Below are 25,258 nucleotides of genomic sequence, written 5' to 3' on the forward strand. Positions count from 1 at the left end.
CTCTCCCTTCTTCAGGGCACGCTACTAATGCGAGCACAGGAACAGATGCTTGAAAGAGAAATCATAAGATGAGCACACAAACCCACCTGAATTACAGCTGAATCGTAAAGGCCACAGCATGGCACACTGAGTGACTTCCTCTAGTCCACAAAGTGGCAATGTCTCTTAATCTCTATTTATCCTGGGACTAGTGGTTTTTACCCAAAAGGAACGTGAATATTATCCTGAGTACTTATTACAGTGAAATATGGAATTAAAAAATAAAATAAAATAAAAGATTAACAACTAGTCCAAATCCAAAAAGGGCTGGAAGAGGAATTCAGCTCCTCAGGGAACTGAGGAAACCAGATTGTCTCTGCATACAGTTCATTTGGTACTTAGGGGCTTTGTTTTCTCTCCCTTCAAGAAGACAGTTCTTCCCCCTTAAGAAGGTTGTTGTAACATATGCATGTATCAATTTTATAGCTTACACTCATAAACCTTCTGGTTTCTTATGAGATGGCTTGAACTGAAGAAATATGCTCTGCATAGTCCATGCTCTGTAGACTCCCAAGGATCAAAAAGAAATAGACTGCCATGACTGAAACAAAGGAAACATCAAAAAGAGTTGAACAATATTAGAACTTATGCTGTTCATAAAACTAAGCATTAGGATCGGGAAAAAAAGAAAACAACAAAAAAAATGCCAGAATACTTAAACAAGGTCCCTGGATGCATCCTCTTAGTAAGCAATAATCAATATTGAGGATGAAAGATTTTGTTCTTTGACAGACAAAGTACTCAAGGCTCCATGATTGGTTTCCATGTATTTAACAAAATATATGGAGTCTAAATTGTCTCCTGTCAGCAGTTCAGCTCACACCAGTTCCAGAAAGCTCTGTCATTTTCATTGCTTCCAAGACTGTATTTTTCATTCAGCTGAAGTGCACAGAAATTCTACTCAGGCAGATAGATTCATGAACTATGAGCATTTTAACAGGAAAAGGAGTCCTGTCCTGTTTAGCTCCAACAGCAAGACTGCTAATAGAAAAGCAATGTTACTTTCTTGGAACACTCTGATAGTCTTTTCTGCCCTTGGGAATATGCTCTTAGAGGAGTATATATAATTAAAACAATCTTATCTGGCTGTTAGCTGGAAGACTATATCCAAACAATTCCATCTCTTCTTCCAAAGAACTCCTCTGGAACAAATTGTGGATAAAATGAACTCTTAATGCTCTACAGAGATCAGCTGCATTCCAGTGTCCAAGCCAGATCCCTTGAGAGAAAAAGTAAAAAGAAAACTGTTTGATTGTCAGAGAGGAAAGTACTGCTGAAACAGCCAAAAGATTTTTTTTTCCCCCCAAAAAAAACAAAAAACCTTTGGCTGTAAACACACACACTTACAAAATGCTCATCACTGCTAAAAGTTGCTTCTGTGACCTTGCACAACTCGTGATGATGCAAGTGTGCAACCGACAGACACCAGTAACGAAAAGAACAGCAGAAACCCACCCAGATGCTTCTGAGATAAAATAAGGAAGACAAGCTGGACCTCACTGTCAAGGGAGTTTCTCCAGTCTGTGGGAGGTTCTGATAAAATCACCACTGCAGAATCGTAATTCATGACTATAACTCACAAGGAAAACTGAAAATCCATTTACATTTATTAGGAGATGGTTGTGCACAATTCCTTATCGTCTTCAAAAAGACTACAAATGGAGTTTAACACTTCTGATTGCAAGCAAATGTTTGTCCGATGTTCTCAGGTAAGGCCAATTTAGTGCCTTGTTACATTTTCAGGATTTAGCATACATTTGTCAGTTCTTTACTTTCATCTGGTAACGGTCCCACTGCAACAGTAAGGAGAGATCACTAAGACACTTCATAACAGCAGCTGAACTTGGGTTACACAAATTTCCTTTTGGAATATGCTTCAAATGTAATTTATTCTTGGCAAATTTCTATTTCAAGGTCTTAAGACAACACTGTCAAAGGCTTTTCCCCTCCCCCCCGCATTTATACTACTATGAGCTCGCACTCTATAGAACCTCATGTCCAAAATCTCAAAGCACTTCAGAAAGGAGGGCACCATCTTAAATAGTGGCATACTTGATCTGGAATCCTGCTTATAAAAGAATATATATTTTTCCTTTTTCTTCTGTTTACAAAAGGAAAAGTGTTCAACTAAACAACCAATCCTATTTTGACCTTAGTCCCACCTCTGACTGCCTGTAGTTTTCTCACATGCAAACCCACCACGGATTCAGGAGCTGTGTTTAATAACAATGCTCACAGCTGAGTTTCCTCTATGGAAAAGTGAGCATCAGCTGTGGTCAATTATTTTCAGATGGAAGCACTGGTCAAATTGTATGTCTGCCAAAATCTTGAGCATCACTTTATCAGAGAGTCACTACTACCATAACTAATGTAATTGGATAATGCACTTGATCCCGTATTGGTTTACCAAGTGTAATAGACTATATATGCATTTCTCTAAATTCTCTCAGAGCTGAAACTACATAGATATAATGAAGAACTTCTAGTTTTGCCTTAAGCTGAACCTTTTACAACATTATTTTAACTTACTATTTTGATTTAGAGCACTGATTTTATATTCAGTCTGCAATTCCTGAATAGTTGAGCGGCAAACATGAAACTTTATGTACGAATGTTAGTATACTACCAGAACGCTCTACCTCCTTCTTAAAAGTGTCCTTAATAAAGCATTAGGCATGTCAAACAAACTTTTGTAAACAAAAGATAAATTACTCATGTTCTGCTCTGATTATAGCCAGATACATATTCTCATAAAATAAACATTCTCTTGTCATTTTCCATGGCCCATATATCCGTATCTATGAGGTAAACCACTTAAAATCATCAACAGTATATAAACCTCAGTACTCAACAGGAACCTCAGGAAAAATAAAACTGAGCAAGATGTCAATATCAAGAAGTGACACTTCGTTCCACTGCAAAGTGAAACCAAACAATTTATTTGTGCTAGATGAATGGAAAGAATGTATTCGGAATACATTTCTTTATACATTGTACCGGCTTAGGCTGCTAAATAAGCATTCATTAGTGCCATGTTGTGCTACTTTCTTTGTACTCTGTTTCTACCAAGCAATACAACATTTTTGGCTGTTATGCCAGTATATTCCTATATGCTCATTTTATATCTTATTATCTAACAGACTTGAACATTTAGAATACTTGTTCAAACTTTGTTTTAGGGGAATCACAATTAATATATTTTAACAAGGAAAAAAATAATCAGCTGTTCTCTACAATCACGTTGCCTTCTGCAGCAAAAAATCAAAGAGCACACTTCAATCAGCTATCAGTAACCTGTGGGCAGGACCACACTTAGAGAAGTTACTTGTGACAGATTACACAGTATGGACAGCTTACAGGTTAATGTAAATGTCAAGTGAAATAATCAAACCTTAAGGTCCACAAATTATACATTCCATATACTCCAGCAAGTCAGTTCCCTCACTTAAAGATTCAGACTGTACCATACGTTTGAGGTGTTTTTAAACAGGAGAAGTATGGATGTGTCCTGTGTGCTGAATTAAGCTTATTTACTAGGTAATACAATACAGTATGTGTCTTGGGCACTGATTAGGGTGTCTGACTCACTTTTGCACTAGAAGCTGTTATTTCAAATGACTGAAACGTAGTGCTAATTTTCCACAAGCTTGGTAAACACTGTAATATTTCAGAACTCATCAGATAGCCCATCATGCCTTAAATTTTATGCAAATTCTCATGAAAAAATATAAAAAGGTATCCCTTTAATTTTACAAACTTAGAAGCCAGGAAAATGAAGCTTTGGAGCCAAGCAAAACGACATAATGCCGTATTACCAAACAGAGTAACAAATGTTCCAGCCAGAGAATGGACATACATGTAGTTCAAGTAAACACTGATGGAAAACCTTGTTAAGTTAGTGTTGTAGACCCACAACACTGGCTGCATTTTATACAAACGTTTACAACACAATTAACAGTGAAGCCTATATAACCTCAGTGCAAATAAGTCAAATCCAAATACGCCAAGTAAGCCTTTGGCTTTTAGTAAACTGCTCCATGTTATGAGTCCAATTCTGACATACAGACTGCTGAGCACATGCACTAAGGCTGAGAGGAGGGATGCACTGAATGTTGAAAAGTGGCTGACTGCGATGCTGCGGATTGGACCGTAGGTTGCACAGGTGGTGGAGGTGGTGGCGGAGGTGGCTGCACTGGGGTCTGCGTGTTTGGAGAAGGAGGAGGAGTGGGACGTTTAAATTTGTCGGGGCTGTTACTTCTTCGTGGTGAAGGCCTCTGCAGAACAAATATTGAAATTATGTTTAACACACTCCTGAACAACTTAGGTGCAAGTCCTCTAATCAATGTACTGAGCTTGGCAAAGGAAAAGAGAAAACACAGTTATTTGGGAAGAATCCCTTTTAAAACATTTCAAGAATCACAACGCAATTTTTATGTAAAATAAACTGTTCCTCTGAAATGGAGTAGCAAAGGAAAATTGAAGTATTTTTGAAATCAAACCAAACAGGCATTCTTTCCCGTCAGCTTGCAGGAAATGAAAGTAAGAAATTATGTCCTGAACTTATGTTTACCTCTGATGACCAGAAACCTATAAAAGAAAAGTGAGAGATGCCATAGAGACAACACCTCTCAGTTGTGCCAGCCCAAGCAGTAGGTGCTGATGATGCTGATGAACTTTTAGCTTTACAATGCTGGTGTGTGAAGTCCAACTACGCAGTACCTGAGTGAGGGTGGGAATGTCTCAAAAGCCAAAGCATTTGCCCAGAATCATTTGCATTCTGAAAAACTCTTAGCCTGCATACTGGAGCAAGACTGACGCATAATTCAGCTTGTTCTTCTGAGATTGAATATCATACAACAAAGATTACAACCCCTTGAGCTGTACGAGTGAAACAATGGTTATTAAGCTCCCCTCAACAGAAACCACAGATTTGCAATAACCTGCATATTTATACACAAAGATTTAAAATCCATTTTTACAAACCAGTGGGGGAAAAATCTTTAAAAGTCAGCAACATAAAAATATAAATTACACTGCAGAACACTGAACTCTGCAGTTTTAAAACCAAAATGCTTACTACTTACCAATCCACTTAGCATTAATCAAGAACTTCATGGCATGACAAACTACCCACCCATAATTAATAATCAACCAAAGTCAGTCAGCTCTGAGGAGAAGAACAGTTACAGTGCTATATCAAATGTACTACGTGTAAAATCAATTTGTTCTGTAATGGAGATTAAAAATGAAGAGTCAAGAAGCAAATCGCAGTTTGGTCAAATAATATATATTGTACCTATTTTTTTGAACAATTATGTATAATAGATTAGTTAAATGCTCTACGAAAATAGCCAAAGGATTATCAACAGTTGACTGATGTTTCTGAAACACTTAAAATCATTTATTGCATTTGCATACGTCTAATAATATGAAGGGACCTGGCTTAAGTATAAAGGAAAAGCCATGAGCCACTTAACAAAACCTTCCTCTAAACAATTAGTATTTTGTTCTGGTGGTTGTCTTTGTCAGTGACTCAATGTTACTCCAATTAATTTATAGTATCAGAAAGAGCAGAACTAAAATTTCATAGAGACCGAACAGAACAAGTTCCTTAAAAAACTTATTTATAAAATTAGTTTCTAGGTTTTTCCAGATCTTCCTGTGACTAACCACCATGTTAGTCACATCAGAGGGCTGGACCTGGACCAGGATTCTGCCTTCCTGCTGAGCTCCAGCCTCCTGTTCTACCCACTACTATATAGTTCCCATCTCCATTTGCTCAATGGAATTAACGATTACTTTAGCATTCCCACCTAAGCAATTTAAGAAGCAGACATATTTTAGCATTCTACTAAATACTCTATTGAAACATGCTTTCACATCTGAGAATGACAAGTATATGCAAACATCTTAAAGGACAATATTTACATTCTACCATACCTGTTGAGAAAAATCAAAATGGTCTTGACACATTAGGAGCTTACAAGCTATCTTGCCAAATGGTTAATACTTAGGCTCTGTTTTCTTGTTAAACTCCACAAATATTTAGAAGAAACTCAATTAAGTAGAAATGCATCAAACATCAGAGTTAAAAAGGAAATAAATCCAGTTGAAAGATACTGAGAAATTGTCCTAACAAATGTTTAATATATTAACTTTCTTCTTTGCCAATGAGAATAGAAAATAAGAGTTAACTGCCTGTTACAGTGACATGGTGGTAGCATTGTGTGTCATCCTGAAGAAAACCTGAGCTTGGAGCAACCTCAGATGACTCATCCGTCAGATGGTGGAGACTAGGAGAAAAATGAAAGCAATGTTTTTACTTCCTGTGATAGGCTCAGTAGCTTAGAACATCACTTCTCACACCCTGCCTGCTGATCCATAAGATGATACCTATTACTGTCCTTAAGATGACAATACATCCTACTCTTTTGCAGAAAATAAGGTTCTCCAAAAAGAATCAGTTTCTGAGGGGTGAAGAGGAAAATCAGGGTTGAAGAAAGCAGCAATAGATATCTTGGAGTAAGGAGACAAAAACAAACATTTACAAAAACATTTTGCACAAAAGCTTAAGGACAAGCAATCATAACTTTTAAAACCCAAACTGACACTGGTAACAAACATTTGCTATTTAAAATACTTACTGTAATACCATGGGATGGTCCCATATGTTGCACATGAAGGCCTGGGGAATTGTAGTAAGACATTCCAGCTCTAGTCAGTGAAGTTGGTGGTGTGAAACCAACTGTGTGACTTGCATATGACAGACCTAAAAATTGTTAAAACAAGGCAAAAATCAATATTCTTGTTTATTTTACGAAGTATTTTGTGTTTTTTTTGTTTGTTTTGTTTTTGTTTGCTGTATTTTGAAACAATGATAGTTTAAAGAAATTGTAACTGGTATCAAATTAGACACCTAAAAATAGTCAAAGGCGATGTAAAATTTATTTTATTCTTTTCCTGTAGTAAACTGCCATGTGTTCAAAATCACACATTACACAACATAGAACAACTTTTCACTTAACATAAACAGGGTAGGGCTCCCTTGGCAGCTTAGTTTTAGTTCACAGACATTTCCATCCAGCTTTCCATCTCTTTTCAGAGCAAATTGCTCCCTGAACAAAATGCAGTCTGAAGAAGCAGACAGGTTGTGCCTGGAAAAGCTGTCTAGCACTGGGACAGTAAGAGTTTCCATATGACAGAAACTGGATGGAGGTGGCTCCTTCAAGGCATAACACCTCTGCAGCCAAACCAATGGCAGCCCAGACTTCCTCCTGTTTTGCCCTTGTGCTTATAGGCAGAGATCCAATGATCTTTGGGACTGTGAAGTTAAAATATTCTGGTATAATCTTCCATAGCTGGACTACACTACAAGTAACATTTAAAATTATAACATGTTTTATCCATATTAAGGTAACCATAATATTCAGAAGTGCAAAAATCTAATCTAATTCTTCTTTCTGAATACTTTCTTTCTGTAAATACTACTTTATAAAAATGCAGAGTACCTGTATAACTAACCAAGGTAAAAAAAAAAAAAAAAAATGACAGCAGCTAAGTGCTTGAAATTCAGACCTCGAAGTGTTCTGAACATTCTCAAAACTGCAGATTTTCCAAAACCTTTAGCTCACTATTGCCTTCTGGCAAAAATATCAGTAGGATAGGAGACAAGACTCTTTTCTCAGCTGTTTACTATTAAAAACTGGAAACAGCTTTGGAGAATTATGACCAATATTTCTTCTAAAAGCCTACTAAACTTTTAGAACACCACACTGGATTTAACAGTTTTCACACTTCTTCTACACTAAATCAATGCAACAAAGTGCCACTACAGTTACAGTATACAACACCTGGTTCTCCCTATGTTTGACTAAAGAGAGATCTCAGGAGAAAAACACACACACAAAAACAAAACAAACAAAAAACCAACCCTCAGATTACTAATAAAGTTATATAAGAAAACATTATACCACCCTTGCTTCAATGTACATCTGGTGCAAATTATGAGCGACTCCAATGGAATCAATCACTTTAGAGTAGCTAAACAATAGAGATTATCAAAATCTGATTTTTGACTAAAGTAATCTAATTGCCTGTACAGCACGTTTTATAGCTAAGCGCTTTTGCAAGCATAAAGACAGAAACACAAGTCAATGTTCAGGTAGGTGACAATTTGCATTGCAAGTCTGAGATGAGAGCCCTGAACAATAAAAAATAGAACACACAGTTTAAGACTTCATTACAACATTACAATTGTGGATTGCTTTGGGATAAATCAGCTCCAAAATTTTTATAAACACAAGTCAACGTGGCAGTCAAAGCAGCGCTAACAGAGTAGTGCACATACATCCAAAGTAGCTCATCTGCATCTCTGCAGCCTAAAATATCTATCTAGCCTAGCTGCACAAGCGAAATATACATGAATTCATCCACGCTAAAGACTAATCAGTAATTGCAGCAACCACTCCCCAGCTGCCCAGGGGTAGCAATGCACCCAGTCTTCTCAGGTTCATGCAGGGTGATATAAACCTCAGCAGTATCTCAGCTTGAAGGAGTCCTCAAAAGCAGCATCTCAAGCCACACAAGCACAAAAGGCTCCAGGATTCAGGAGCCAGAATCTGAGCCATTAAACCTGACCTGGATATCCACATAAAATTATAGCATTTCTAACGTGTTTCAAATTATGTCTATACAAATTCAGGCACATTGTTTTCTAAAAGAAACATGCCAAGTCATAAAAGCACTCGATGCAAAATATTCACTGTTACATTATTACATTATTTAGTTATTACATTAACTCCAGAACAGTTTTTAGTATGACTACATTTCCGTATACAGTTACAGGCAAAGGATTAAAAAATCATACATTGTTTTTCTGGTAATATAACTTGCAAAACACTGAAAGCCAAGCAATCTGTCTCATTTTAGAACTCCCCCAAAAAACTCTTAAAAAGCTAAATTATCATATCTCTAACACTGGCTTATGGGTATATGTGCTCGCTCTTTTACCAACATCAGCCTGAAAATTGTTTTGAGTCTTTCTGAAAAACTAAAGTAAATCCTGAAAAACAAGATTTAAATACATTTTATATGTTTAGACCTGTGTAATAAAATGTCTAAATCCCATTTTGCAGAATGTGTTGATATAGAGCATGCCTCCTTTGCTCTTTTTGTAGGACTCTCTGTGATAGATTCTAAAGGTGAACTTGGGAAAGCAGTGCATGCAGGATTCACTTTACTAAGTACAAGTGTATTTGTGATCACCACGTGACATCCATGGCCAACAACTTATAATGAATGTCCAATAGCAATTTCAAGGGATTTTATATCTATCAACTAATGTCTTAATAACAAAAATACATTTCCTTTAACATAAAAATATATTCAATAATTAAAAATTCAATAATTTAAGGTCAGGTGTAAGCCATTCAGGTTCTTCTGGAAGACTATATCATCCACTTACTATACTCGAAAAAGTTAATTTGCCTTTGTTAAAAGTACTAGAGACAGAAATTCTTAATATGCTATTGCTTTACATCAGAAATTTGCAGAAGTACAAAAAGGGGGGAAGGTAGGGATGATAAGGGATTCAAAAGATGACTACTTAACTGACCTGTAATATTTGATCACAATGTAAAACAGACCCATCTAAAAACACATGCTGTACTAAAATAAATGTAAGGCAAATCTGTTCTTACATTTATGATGCACTTTTTGCCCCAAGACTAGCTTTGAAAGGCTATCAACCCAGGGAACATTATTATGTGACGCATACAAAAATTTTACAAACTGGGTAAAATATTTACCAGGTGATATAGGTCTGCTAGAACTTGGTGAGGGTGTATAAGGGATAGGACTGGACACAGTGCGAGGTCTTAATCCTTGTGCAGACATCTCATTAAAATATCTAAAAAAAAGGTAAAGAATAATTAGATTAAACCTTTTAAAACATGCCATGCTTTAAATATTTCACTGTGCATTTTGAATTCCTGTAAGAATCATGTTAGATTAGTGTAGGACCAGTCACCTTTAGGAAGCCATGACAGGAACACTCTCTTCATGGCTGAATGTTCTAATAACGGCTTAGATTTCCATGGAAACAGCTGGACTCACCTTAGTCATTTGCAGTTAAAACTGTACAAGCTGTACACCGTCGGAATAGCATGTATTAAGGTCAGAGGTATAAATCACATCAACCGATCTGACCTATGCTGCAGTCCTGCATTTTACATATAATTTCTACATTGAACTCAACAGCTTGTCTACCTGGAGCGTATCTCCCAGAAAGGGAATCAAACACTAATTTGGAATCACAGAAAGGGGAGAAAAGCCACTGAAGTATTGAAAATTTGTTCCAACAGCTGGTCAGCCTCACAGCCCTGCTTCCTATTTGAATCCGTCTACTCTCAATGTTAAGCCATCTGCTCATCACGTCTTTTGCCATGGAAACGGACAGACATTTTGAATGCAGCACTTTCACCTGTTAAAGATGTTTGCAGGCTGTGTAGCAAGATGACTCCCACACTTCATTTTGATAAAATAAACAGATGGCATTTTATCCCACCCATAACTAGTTAGTGGCATTGATTTGTACTTTCTTCACTGAATACAGTGAAGTTTCTTCACAACCATCACCTGCTAATCCATTTTAATATAAAAGGAAATAAGAATCATACCAATTGCTCCTACTTGCCACTCACTGTTTATATATCAGAAGCAAGTTAATGATTTTTTTTTTCCAAAGCACTATGCTGGCAGCTTTTAAGTTGACTTGCTTATGCACACTCCCTGGAGATTTTTCAGTCACTGTCTGGATTACAGGTTTCCCTTCTAATTTCCTCCTCTACCTGTACATCAGTGCACCCAGAATAACATTGCATTTATCTGTGTTTCTTTACTGGATGCAGCAAAGCACAAGATAAAATTAGCTACCTAAATACCCTCTGACTCTTACTTGTCTTCCCTTCTACCGTTGTGCTGCTCAGAAATTTCTAGTAGTTACACTTATTTTCAGATCACAGGAAAACAAAACAAACAAAAACATGGGGTAGCATTAAGAATTTTCATATTCAGTGGAACTCACAAAAATTACTACTTTGAGTTCTGTATGCCAGTTCTTAAGCAATCTGATGCATGCTTTGATGCTGCATCTAATTAATGTTTAACCATGATATTCAGAGTCACTAAGCCACAACACTTAACAGAGGCAGCGCACTGTAGTGATGCTGAAGTTGGTTTAAAATTGGGCAGATAAGGTAGTAACAGTAGCTACAATAGAGAACAACAGCTGGTAAATTAGAGTTTGCTTAAACATAAGTTTTCCAAAGAGCTACCAATGGCAGGGTTAGCAAAACTGAACTGACTAGGCTACTTCTATAGCGCTCAGTAACTTGTAACGCAGACAATAATTGTATTACAGCAACACTGTGATCTTCGTGGTTTAATCTTATTTTATTCTACGTGAAGACAATTTTCTGTAAGTCATCTTAGTTACCTGGATTGTATCATATGAAATAGCAGCACACCGTTAATATGCTTCTTGGTTTTACAAATTTCCCTGTTACTGAAGAGAGTAAGATGGAGGACTGAGAAAGCAAGGCTACTGCTAGTCAGGAGGAAGAAATTTTGCAAGAGCTGTGCATTTTGAATTCAGTAAAGCATCTTCATCTACTCTATAAAAAATAAGTATCATCAGCTAACAAGGCAACTGAAGAAATGGATATCTGATCCGTCAGTACAACCATTTTTAGGAAGACAAAGTAAGCTGACAAATTTCCGTTTTTAAAAAATTACTGCACGTAGTTCTACAATTTTTGTCTACACAGTTCTCTTCTAAGACTAACCACTCTAACAGCTGCCTCTTCCCTCACTTTACTTTATATTTCTTACCATGCAAACACCTATTTTGGAGTGATTCTGTAATGCGTTTATAGTACCAAAATAAATCAACACGACAATCACATTTCTTATTTTTTTTTCTACATTTTATTACTACCTCTACCTACAAAAAGTTGAAAAAAAAGTTAGAACACTGGAGTTTTCGAATGAATACTGATGATTCATATGAATATAAATGTTGACTATTTCTGTAACAACACAAATATTGGCAGAAAAGATTAGGCTGATAGAATTAGATTTGAACATGAGAACCTCGTGTTTCTAACAATAATTAATTCACACAGCATTCACTACATCGTGATACTAGATGCTACTGCAATACACGTCAGTTGCCTAGTATCTCATTAAAATGAAAACATTACCTTGAATTTTAAGGGCACTCCTTGAAACAAAGTATCTGGTACTTTATTTTCTGGTAAATTATCTCTCATAACAAATAGACTGATGACCCAAGAAGAAGCATCTTAGTATCAGAAGAATACACGTCACAGAGTGAGGGTTTTTTGTTTGTTTTGTTTTTTAAGTACCGCTATAAATCCAAAATAACGTAAAACTATATAATAAGATAACGAACATTTGATAAGAACTAAGAACGTCCTATTCAAAGTAGACTTAAAACCTCTTTCAAGATACAACACTGTCATATCACTATGATGTTAGAAAATAAAAGGCATCATATAAAACCATGAAAAAAATTCAAGGCTATTTCTAAGGTCACTGCAAGCAATGCAGCTTGTAGTAGAGAAAAAAAAGAAATCAAGGATATTATGTTTTGGACATCATGAACAAACCCACTAGCTCTGGAAATGCTTCTTCTCTCTAAAGCTTTATACGCTACTCCTTTGGACTTGGCAGAATGCTTTCTATCTTCTGCAAAAGAAAAATTACCCCAAGTAAGTATATTTTTCCTACCTCACAGAATTCATTGCAGTTACCAAGTTAAGTGAAAAACAAAGGTACCATGATTTAATTATCTTGAAGCTCAATCCCACAGGTATGTTTATTTCACTATACACTATTAAAACCTTAAACAATCTTCAGAAAACTATTTTATTTTTCACTGTTGTAATAGATCTAAATTCTAAACAAGTTTGATATAATTCTACTAAAGACACTCCTGGACCATGTTGAAATTTGAAACATATATTAAACCCATATCTAAGTTACTCATATGAGTACTCATTTTCTAATATTAAAAAAACAAGCATGAGCATTAGTTAACAAGCTCAATGCCAACATATCTGGACAGCTAGAAAATACACACCTTTCATCGTCCATTTCTAAGCTGGATTCACTTTCTGACAGTTGCCTGCAGAGCGCTTCCCTACGTTCCATTTCCCTCTGTAATTTTCTTTGAAGCCTCAAGTTTTCTTCTCTCATATGTCGCTCCTCTTCTAAATATTGTGCCATCTTCTCTGAATCTGAAATTCAGAATTCTGTTAAAATTTGGTTAACATTCAATTTCACAGACAGGCACATATGTTGTGCCTAATTTTACCCCAGCACTTCAAGAATGAGGGAGTAGAAAATGTTCAGGATGGATCACTCAAAAGTTCTCACCTTTAAGTCATTACATCAAAGGCTAATTTGTAACAGTAGATACTAAAATAAATTACTGACAGCAATTTTGTAAATAAGGATAAAAAGAAAAAACTTTCAAGCATTTACTTAAATGAATTTGAAAAGCAGAGAAAAAGTGAAAGAAAATAGTAAATCAATCAAATCAATTCCTGCCCCTTTAAAGTAATGCAATTACACATCTACAAAAATATTACTGTAACAGCAAAGAAATACTTTTAAAGGTTTATTTCCATTTCAAGAGAGGAATCACAAACAAGTGCTGAAACACAAAATACTCAAACTTGTATTAAATTGTTATCTTATAAATATTCTATAGCATGCATTCAATTAGATTTCATGATAGAGATGGGCCAGCAGGTCATCTACCAATATTAAAAGTCAACAAGTGGTTACTCTCTACATCAAAAGACAATCTGAGTTTGCAATTCTAAACTGAGTTCAGCAAACATTACTTTAAAAGACATTTAGCAGACCATTTAAGTGATTAAATTATATCACGGAAAGCTATGCAGCATTTTGACACATTATTTAAATAAAACGGAACATTTGAAGAAGACTTATTACAGATACTATGTATTTGTGAGGTTTTCTAATATTTGATCAAGTATACAGTGAATTCATTGGTATTTAAATAATAATATGATCCATCACTCTTTGTGCTCATTCTTTATGCTGTACCCTTTAATCAAAAGAATATTCCTATTTCAGAAGACTGTTCCCGAACTATCAGCTATCATGGCTTGTCTCTTTTCAGTGGAAATACCACTTGTAAATGTAACAGTATCACTTATTTACAGCTATTATTATATCAAAACAGTTCCTAGAGTGGAAGTAAGTGTTTTAGGAAAATGAAATGTTAATACCAAAATGAGAATTCAGTAAGCAGACTTAGTAAGTATTTATGAATAATAGTAAAGGCTCTCAAATGACCACATATTGCAAACACGAAACTTCCTCCTGAAAGAAAGGTGTATCAATTTCATCTTCTGCTTTACCGGCAGCCCACAAACCAGTATATCCACAATTTCTATCAGTACTGCTGTACATGCTGCAGCTCTGTTTAACCTATTCACAATAGAAAAGGGTACTTCTAAACCTAAATTTCATTTTCTATAAGAATTTGACTTCAATTGCTTCAGAATTTTACTCTGAATTACAGTATTTCAAAAACAAACTACCTGAAAACAGCAAAGAACATGTGAAATGAAATTAATTAGGTCAAATTTGTACAGAGTACTTTAAATCTAAGGCCTTGCTCTCATTCTGAAGAGAAGTAAGTGAAGGCCACAGTGCAGAACTGGCAAGTACAGAGATTAACAGCCCTTAGCTTCTTTTAACTGACACAAATTATTAATACCACAAACTTGTGCACAAGGCCTCTGCACAAGAGCACTCTCACGCCATCTCTGCCCATAAGGAAGGCTGCTGCCCCTGTGAGCTGTCTCTCTAAACAGGAGCTGAAGCGCTGCAGCCAGCCCCTCAGGACCAGCACCACAAAGGGGGATGACTGCCTGCTTCCTGCTCTCCCAAATCTGTCCGTGTAGGCAGGCACCTCCTTATCTCTCAGACAAAATACAACACTACTGACTAGAAACTACACTACAGCAGAAAAAAAAAGGCAGAACTGACAAACCTTAGATAGAAATTTTAGATTTAGGATGAAGGGATGATGGAACAGCATAGCAGATTGCAAGAAGGCACAAGTGATCTTTCTGCCACCCAAACCCCCCTTCCCTCCCCTCAAGAGGCACAGCAGAAAGCAGGCCGTCCACTTCTGGACAAGGCTCCACCACACCTCCCACAACAGAAATACACAGACTTCTCACAGCTATTTCAAAGGGATCTTACTTAAGGAAGAACAAAATAAGATTACTCATTTTGCTATACTGTGAAGCCAAATCAGCTGCTTGAAAAATTAGTCTTTAGCAAAGCTAAAATTACCTCAGCACAGCCTGCAACCATTAAATGAAATTCTTATATACAACTGAACTTTACTTTGCTAGCCATTAATTCTTTTGAGTAATTCTTAAGTTGTATCTGGATTCTTACAATGTAATTCTTAAGTAAGTTTTAAAGAATCTGTGCGTTGAAATACTGCTAAAGGTCTCTGGGGAAAAAAATAAACATTTTTTATGGCCCAAATATATTCAAGAAATATTTGGCAATTTTTTCCCATTCTAGTAAAGCTAAAAAACCAACACCACATAGACCCTCCCGCCCCCCAAACACAAAAAAAAACCAGAAACCCAGCAAATAAATACAGTATAAATACATTAATTACTGCAATTATGAAGCTGTCTTAGTCCAAACTTGTCCTATTTTTTCACTTGTACCTTAAACTCCTGAAAGTCTATATAAAAATCTTACATTACACAGACTTAGAAAGATTTAAAACGAGTTGTTTACTCACGCTGTAACTGTGCAGCCCTCAGTTGTTTCTTTAACCTCTCCACTTCATTCTTTAAAAACCTGATGTGTCTCATCATATTTTCAGGGGAATCTATCTCCATTGATATGTCTCTGGGTGACGGCGGAGCAGATACTGGCTGGTCTAATTTCTCCTGCAAAATTCTGAATGAAAAATAGCTTAAACTTTACTTTCAATTTAAATGAAAAGAAAACCCCTTAAACTCCCCAAAAAGACATTACGAGGCTTTGGCAGGTATGTAAGATTTATGCTAACTACTGTATTTGTTTAGGAAAATTTCAGGAGGATTAATAATGTTGTGTGTTTTTTTTTAAAGCCAAAATTACAAAAGGTAAAATTTGTTGTCCAGGGACAGATGGATTTTCTAAAATATTCACGTGTTGACACTGCCAAATATTTCTGCATATAGCTTGGGAAAAAGCAAGTTACAGGCTTCAGATAGTTACCTCGGTTTTATACTCAAACTGTACTTAAGCCCCATGATAATTTCCAAGCAAATTCATTTAATCTCTTCCAAGTTTTTGCATTTATGTTCTTAGAGGAAGAATAAACATTCAAGATGAACAAATGAGTGGAGTTTATCTATGGTGAAATACGAGCTTTTCTGCATTTTACCATTAGCAAAAGAGAGAAAACTTCATAGACATTTTCTGAAGCAGATATTATCCTCCTTTAAAGTATCATCAAACAGAAAAATATTTCTCATCATATTGTTCTTTCCATACAGTTGAGGTTTCAGATACCTCAAACATCTGACTGCGTAAATTCAGGAGTAATGATCATTTTTCATGACGAAACAAGCAGATAGTACATATTAATGTTTTAATGAATATTTTTCAAGTTAACACGTATTTTTCAGACGGAAAGCAGGAAACTGTTCTTCACCAGAACCATGTTGACTGGCCAGATCCAAGGCTGCACTGAAGAACAGGGACAACAGCCCTATGCAAGCACAGCTCTTCGCATGGCCTGGTATTTATACACACCATTCAATGCAGTACTAAAGCATGGTCTTCGACTCCACCTATCTCCCAGAAAGAAGGCACACCATCTGAGATAAATTAAACCAGGAATGGTTTGACTTAAAAAAAAAAAAAAAAAAAAAAAAAACAACTTCAAAGCTATGATGTGCAAAAATCCTACCAAAGGCCCATTCACTATGGATTTACCACTGTTGAATATTAAATGTAGCTCTTCAGAGCACTTTCCACAGGGCTCTGTAAAATAGAACTACAAGAACTGCAATTCATATAGGTTCAGGTGTTTTCCAAGTCTCCAGTCAAGATTCACGGAGTCAGACTAACATAACTCTCCTAAAACATGTAGTAGAAAACAAGGAATTAGTCACCTCTTCTCCCTTATTGCCCCCAAAACAGAGTTCTTATAATACAGCAAAGAAAGAGTCGCTTTAATATGTATTTTTAATCTTAGCTTTCCCAAGAACATAAAGTATCTCTGTCTTATCTTCTGTTGAAGAAGCAGCAGGAAGTTTCAATGACATGAGTACAAACCACTGAGAAAAAGCTGAAGTTTTCTTCAAGCAGATAGGGAAAAAACAAGAGCTTCTCACATAATGATTACACTAAAATACCATGTTAATTTCTTTGGGCCATCAATAGAAAGCTGACCCAAAACCAGAAACTTTAAAAACTATCAGCAGTTGAAAAAAAATCAGCAAATTCCTTCGAGTTTTCCCAGATCATTTTTATACTACTTAGTTTCATCTAGTGTAGGCACTCAAGCATGTGGTATAGGGTAAACAAGGAGCTTTACACCTGTGTTAACCTCCAGGTTTTCACAGATGAAATAGCCCTTGTATGACAGAGACAAACATACTTAAAACTAGAAGGTTAAGTATTAAATCATCCATCTCCCACAGTAACACAGTGCAACAAGACAAACCGTTTTTCTGCTTCAAGCTTATCCATCCTCTTCCAGAGACGATTCACTAGTGCTTCTTGTTCTTGTTCCAAGGTATTTTCAAGGTCAATCTTCTCACGTCTTAGCTGCAGAGGAAAGCAATGAATTAAAATGATGGGAACATTATTTTTTTTTGTTTGCAAGGAATTATCATTAGAAAAGATCATTGTCTTAGAAGAAAAATAAGGCTTTCACATGATGCTTTAAAACATCACGGCAAATGCATAGAAGAGACAAAATTCAGGCAAAACACACTGGTCACAGAGATTTATCTCTGGAAAATTTAAGAGATTCATGAGTTGCACAATTATCGTCATCTTAACAGAATTTTTTTTACACAGAACTTGTTGCTGCTTGCCAGTAAAGAGGAGCTTGAAACCTGGACACATGGTCACTGATGTCACAACAAGCTTATTCAGAAAGGTCTCCTATTCCACAAGCCTCTGAAGTTCAAATGCAATTTACAGTTCACTATTTAAGCACTTATTCCTTTGAAAAAATTTTACGTCAAAAGTGGAAGAATCACACTTATGTAAGCCAGAAACAGAAGAAATGCCATGTCTGACTTGTGTTAGAAAACATGAAAAACAGAAACAAAAAAAAAATTGAACTGCCTTCAGTGATACAGCATCAATACTTACTAGCAGAAACAATTTAATTTCTATCTCAGCAAAGACTTTATAAACAACACTTAACCTGGCATTTTTCACGTTCACGCTAGAATATTAAGAGACACATCTGATCTTACTCAGTAACACTGGCAGCTGAACTCCAGGAGTTAATATGACAAAACAGATGTGACAATCATTGCCTTTACACATGGAAAATACCATGAGGTATTTTTCCCAACCAAGCTGTAGTTAACACTCACCACCTTCCCAATAGGCAAAAAAAAAACACATTACAAAAAGAAATACTGCAAATAAATTAAACGATTTCCTCACGTGTTTATTGCATCACTATGCCTGAAGTGCTGTTACACCATCTAAATCCATAAGGGCCACGTTCTAGACTCTCAATTAATATTGAAATAAACAGAATTTACTTACGCACTTAAAGCAACAGTAACAGTTTAATCAGTGACTGCACAACTTTATTCTTCAAAATTTAGGGCAATTAAATATTGTAAGTAAAAATACACTTATACTGATGAGTAATAGGGAGCACACTTAGAAAAAACAGGTTTAGACAACCTGTCCATGTCTGCACTTCTAGATGTACATTAACAGTTGAGGGAATTTAGACTTCAATAACACAAGGAGCAACAATGTCAGGAGCAACATGGTTCAGTCTCACATGAGGGATGAGAATTTGTATCCTGACTTCTGCCTTGCCCACAGCAGCAGGAGCTGGAATGGTACAAAGGCAAAATGCTCAGCCCCTGCAAAGAGACAGTGATTTGCAGCTCAATAGCCAGCTTGGCCAACTCTTGGGGCTGACTGAGTTCAGAGGGAAGGAAGTGCACAAAATATTCTGGGAATCTGCCCATCATGCTCCTATATTACCAACACACAGATCTTCACTACATCAGATAGCTATCTGTACAAACACATGATGAAGAAGGTTTGACTGCAGATGACTAATTGTACAGCAATGGTTTTTGCATCACTTCAATGCCGTGTGGTTTAGACTCACCTGGTCTGACCTTCGTAGTCTATTTTACAGCTACATTATTGATCTAGCACCAAACAAGAATACAAAGGCATACTAGTGAAAATAAATCTATTTCATTTAATGGTAGGAAAAAAGAGCATACTGGAATTTGGAGACAAAGCAAATTATTTATAAACTCTAATTTGAAAAATCTAAGATTACGCTTAGTATTATAGCAGCCATCACCAAGGCAGCAGAATCCATTATTAATTAGGCATCTGAATGTAGGTAAGTATGCACAATGGCAAGGTCAAATCATCAGGGACAAGAGACAAATGAGTTCTATCCTGAAGGCTGACAGAATTGTTCTGATGAAACACCAAAGACAGTGGGCTGTGAAGGAGATCTAAAACTCCACTTTTCAAGAAATATGAGAAAATACTGGAAACAAGTATCCTCCTTGTTAACTTCGAGTCTTTTCCCAGTTCCTCCCAGTGTCAGGATATTAAAGCTTTAATGAATTGAACCTACAGAAGAAGCCACTGCAGCATGCTGAGCAGAGCTGTGAATTCACAAAGAACGTAGGTATATTTGTTTTGTTACAGACATTTCAGGTACACTTTAAAATGAAGTCTAGATCTAGTCAATGAGTTTGTTTGGAACTTGATTATATTTTGAACAAAATAAAGGAGGGTGGGATCACATCTCAACACCAAACTAGCAGCTCTGTCAATACTTGCGTCATTTTATATGGGTTCAAAATTATGTTCCAATCAAATATCATTTAATTTTTTAATTATCACAGTAGGGAAGTGAGGAAGTATTGCTTATTATTTTGGACCTTAGTCTTCCCTTTAGAGGAAGAGAAAAATATCCCTTTTAACCTTCCTCACCATCCCATTGTATTTCTCTTTGTCTCTCTAACACTTACTTTACTTCAAATGCAGCTAAAATATCCACCGTATGTGTATTCCTGCATTAGTGCTTATTGAGTCTTCTTGCCAACTTACTGACAAGCAGAAGTGTTCCTTCCTAAAATGATGGAAATCTTCCAAATCAGTGAAAGTTGAGTATGATTTCAGCGTAGTCCCACTATCCCAAATTTCACTTATTGGCTTCTTATCTGCCCCTCCCTGTTTGTATCTTTAATTCTTTGCTGCTCTCCAAGAATATCTTTACAGAAGATTTCACATTTCAAGATCTTCTCCTTTCAAAGGAGCAGACATAAGAGATGATTATTACCAACTTAATTCTTATTTCTCATCTTCTAACTGCACCCCTTCCAGTTACGCACTGTACCGTATGAAATACTAAAGCAGTTAAAAAGGGTAACAGTATGACTATATACACTCGACCTCTGTAGGACAAAACTGGCAGCTATTGTATTTCCCATCAAATCACTGAACTACATCACAGAAGAATGGCACTGTTCGTTTTAACTAAAACATTCTGTTAATGAAACGGTCACATGTTGCAAATTTCTTCACTGTTAGCCTTCAGAGAATAATATTCTGCTTCTTGAAGCTGATTTAAAGAAATCAAATCAGGTCACATATGAAACTTAAGATGCAACCTTACTTTTTGAATTAGGAATAACATTCTACATGACCATCACTGCTACAAACCAGCTAACTCATCACCTGTGCCATAAGCATTCCAGATGAGAGAAAGCAAAGGAGGAAGGAATCAAAGCACAGATAATTCATGTTCCACATTTAAAAAATAGTAATTGGTGAACATGTTATAACTGTCTGATCACTGGTTACAGTGATAGAGATCTCATGAAGTGAAAAGTAATGCCGTTCTAGGAGGTTACATTCAAAGCATTCCTGGAGTACTCCTTCCAAGTCTTGTTTAACAGGGCTCTTGTTGAAGAGCTGTGACAATCCCCTCTCCTTAAAATTGCTCTGCTCACAATTTTTGGTTGCTTCTTATTAGGTACAGCACATGCCCCAAGAAAGCATGCTGAAGTTCAAAATAACTTGAGATTTATTGTATCTTACTGCAAGAGGAAATTAAGATATACATTGGATTACACTTATATACACACGGACTTTCAAAGTAAGACTCAAAACCAACTTTAACACCTTCTTAATTGAAGTAAGATTTCAAGATCAGGTATTTGAGAGAAAGACCTGATATCACCAAAATGAAGTAATTCATCACTGAACTTCCACACTTCTTTACAAAAGAAGTATTGTTGATATCAAATGTAGAAAAAAAATCAAATGTTACAATTTCACAAGTCTCTGTGTGTCCATAACAATACAAAAATAAATACTATTAAAACACCAGCTGTGGCTTGTGCTTCTATTTCAAAGACTAAACCAGCTTAATTTGCAATCTTACTTTGCATTCATTTCAATTTTGATTATGTGGCCGCCACCACCACCTTGTGGCTAAGAGAGTTATTTCGATCTCATTAATTTCCATGCTGGTTAAGGATTTGCTGGCAACTACATCTTCCTACTTCTTTGTTTAAGTTCGTTCCACAGATCGACCTGTACAGAATGTTAGCGTAAGAACTGAGAAAACCCATTTTATCATTAAGCTAGCTATTAATTTACCTACAATTTCATCTGAAATAAGACGGTCAAATAAAAAAAAGGTAGAATTTCAGATTATCAGCAACATAAAAATTACACATCTGATAAGAACAGCAAACAAATTCTCAGGAATAATGTACTATATTTTCACCACTCAAAATTACTGGAATTTCACAAACTAGAAAAACTGAAGTTCTTTAATAAGCCTGTATTTTTTCATCTGTTTGCCTTCATATTAAAATGATTCCTACTAATGCCACCAAGATGCTTTGATACACATGCCTAAAATTTGACACAGGAGCAATCCCTAAGTCTAAATTTCCAGTAGAAACAAGACCAAAACAAGTGGTATCTTATCTCTCCTCTTCATTGCTCTCTCCAGGGAGAAAGGGAACTGGACATAGTCAATCTCGAATCTGTGAGTATACACAGAGCTGACATCTGACAATCGAGTCTTGTGCTACCCAAGCTACCACAAAAAGGTGACCTAGAGCACAACTAGACCATATGTATATGGTTTACTGTTGTGCCTACCTGCTATTAGAAATGACAGTCTTTCTCAACAGTAGTATGACAGTGGAAGCTGACAAACAGCAACAAGAAGTATAACTTACAAAAAAGTAAGTCGCATTTGCAAAATAGTCACAGCTGTCCAGCCAACATGAAAGCCTGCATTAAGGGTACTAAAAGTCATAAAGGCCATGGGAAAAAAAAAAAAGTTTTTCATAATAAATTCTGTTAATGCTGTACTGCTTTGACTACAAGTTAAAATCACTTTCTTTTAATTATATTGTTGATATTGGCCAGTTTCTTACAGACTTAAAAATGAAGTCAAACCTAATACAAAATAAATAGACTTTTTTTGAATCCTTGTTTTTTGTTTTACAATCATATAATTTTGAAAGCGAGGAGTTACCTGCTCCAGGGTGAGCTGCTTCGAAATTGTATCATTTTCCAGTTTTTTAATCTTCTTCATCAGTTTGTTCACTTGAAATTCCTGTTCCTGTTCTAGATGCTGCTCCAGTTCAGCCTTCTCATGCTGTAGCTAAAAATTTAGGAGATATGGAAGTATTTTAAACAGAAGTTACACCCCATTTTTACATTTATTTACATGTTGATTCTTACAGAACATTAAATTCTCTATTGGTAATTCTTCTCAAAAGACTACAAAATGTACAGCGCACCCAACAGTCTTTCCTCAACAAGCTAAAATTCATTAGTTCATTAATTCAGTTCATTTTGCTGCTATTTGGAGACAAAATAATCTGAAACGTAGCCTGGCAAAAGATTCAGAGCAGAAATGCAAGTGTGGAGAGAACAAAAGACAGACAAACAGCTTGGCAACATACATATGGAAGAAGTCTACAGTTCAACTGTATTTTCAGGGCTTATCAGTACTAAGACTTCATTTTTCACATATTAAAGTAAACACCAGAATGGTGTGTAAAATAAGTGAGTTTTCTCCATTCACTTAAAAAAAAAAATCACACTTTTCTCCAAAAATTCCTTCAGTTCACAGAAATTCCCATGCACTTGAGGAAGCCAGTTGGACTACAGAGCAATAGTAACTGAGGCTACTTTGGCCACTCCAGGTTGAATGGTCGGGAAATTTTGTTAAACTCTTTAGTCAAAAATAAAGCCGTTTCTTTTCTTGTGTGAGAAAACGCAGAGCTGCTAAGTAAGATTTTTCATTAGAACAAGAAGTTACATTCACACTTATAAATCAAGATACCGTTTGTGTTGTTTGATAATCAACAAAGCAATTTTCTTGCTTCAGTAATGGAGTTCAACTTGGTTGGAAAAAACAGTCTTCATATGAACAGGATATCATTTAGTTTTTCAATTTTCTAAATCTCTCCTCTACCCCATCCAGCAGCCTCAAGTTTAAGACTGAAGACAGCCAAGGCACATAAGGAGCAAACAGCATGCAGATGACCTAGCTCAAGGTGCTCGCACTTTCATCAATCTTCACTTTGCTCTAGACACTTTCTTTCTTTCACCTAGCTAAAAATTGAAATCAAAGCCAGTTGCTGTAATCAGCTTATATTTAGTTAGCAAAATAAACTGTGTGAAAAGGCACGTTGCCAAAATCTCTTACTCAGCCTAAAGCCAGATGCTGCTAACAAAGTGTCTGGTTAGGGGCTGCTAGCATTTGCAGACAGTTTAGTGAGTCAGGCTGCTGGTATGGTCATATGAAGGTACCTCAAGCCAACTTACCAGCAAATACTATTTCTTGCTCTCATGTCCTATACACAAATGCAATTATCATATTTAAAACAAATTGAGCTGTGAGAACAAAATCTTGTTTGGCAAATCATTTCTTCTAAAGCTTGTGTGGAATTTGCATCACACGGGAACTGATGAGGCTTGTTAGATCTATAGCTGCTGTGTAGCATCTATTAAATCCTTTCTTGGGAGTGTGAACCGTAGCCAAAGGACGATTCTAGCTGATCAAAAGGCTAATAAGTAAAGGCAGGAAAGATTGACTACAGGAACATTTTCTATTCTGATTTGAACATAAATACACCAGGAAGTAAAATGACTTATTCAAAGTGGAAAGAAAAGAGTACTAGCACTCCCCCAAAACACATGTTAATGGTATCTGTCACTCACAATTCTGTAAAATCTTCCCTTTCACTGGCTTTGATCAGAAAAAAAAAATTAATGCTGAAAACCTATCACTGAGAAACAGAATTGCTAACACTGAGACCAGGTGTTTATTTTCCTTAGTAAAGAAGTAGAGAGAGCATTTTCAAACTTCTAAATTTTATGCAATTATAGTAACAACTGTTTACATACACACGTATAGCTGCCAGCTGAAGAGAAGGAAAAAAATGTTAGAACACATCACCTTCAGGACAATGCCTTACAGACCTTGAAATGCATGTGAAAACTGTAGGAGAGATACTGTAAGCATTTACACAAGATCAGATATGGACTTGTGGCAAGAGAGCAAATACTTTATAGAAGTGGGCTTTCAAATATAAAGCTTAACAGTAAGAGTGCACACTTTACTTCAGGCAAGTTCTACACAACTACAGTAATTTCCTCTTCTCTCTACAGAGATGATTCCTGATACAATGTAGGACCACATTTTCCTTACTTCCTTACTCTACGACCCTTCCCTGGGACAGCTGGAAGTGTTATCCTGAAATAATGGAGCTAATGGATGAAGTTCCCTTTTAAAAAAAAAAAAAAAAAAAAAAAAACAAATCTCACTTATCCCTCAGACTATGACCTTGTACACTGTCCT

The 25,258-nt window shown here is 36.1% G+C and overlaps 1 protein-coding gene across 1 annotated transcript in view; it reads right to left on the reverse strand.

Moving 5' to 3' along the window:
* Nucleotides 1-1,631: 1,631 nt before the first annotated feature.
* The window catches only part of CCDC6 (coiled-coil domain containing 6), a 46,105-nt gene continuing 22,478 nt past the window's right edge, over nt 1,632-25,258 (reverse strand). The window contains exons 3-9 of the mRNA XM_040564166.1: nt 22,922-23,050; nt 17,849-17,952; nt 15,929-16,089; nt 13,202-13,358; nt 9,846-9,946; nt 6,684-6,808; nt 1,632-4,313 (exon numbers count right to left, since the gene is read on the reverse strand). Of these exons, the coding sequence (XP_040420100.1) occupies nt 4,122-4,313; nt 6,684-6,808; nt 9,846-9,946; nt 13,202-13,358; nt 15,929-16,089; nt 17,849-17,952; nt 22,922-23,050 (969 nt within the window). The 3' untranslated portion in view covers nt 1,632-4,121. The remainder of the gene's footprint in view (nt 4,314-6,683; nt 6,809-9,845; nt 9,947-13,201; nt 13,359-15,928; nt 16,090-17,848; nt 17,953-22,921; nt 23,051-25,258) is intronic.

The sequence above is a fragment of the Cygnus olor genome, chromosome 7 (assembly GCF_009769625.2).
Source record: "Cygnus olor isolate bCygOlo1 chromosome 7, bCygOlo1.pri.v2, whole genome shotgun sequence".
NCBI classification, from domain to species: domain Eukaryota; kingdom Metazoa; phylum Chordata; class Aves; order Anseriformes; family Anatidae; genus Cygnus; species Cygnus olor.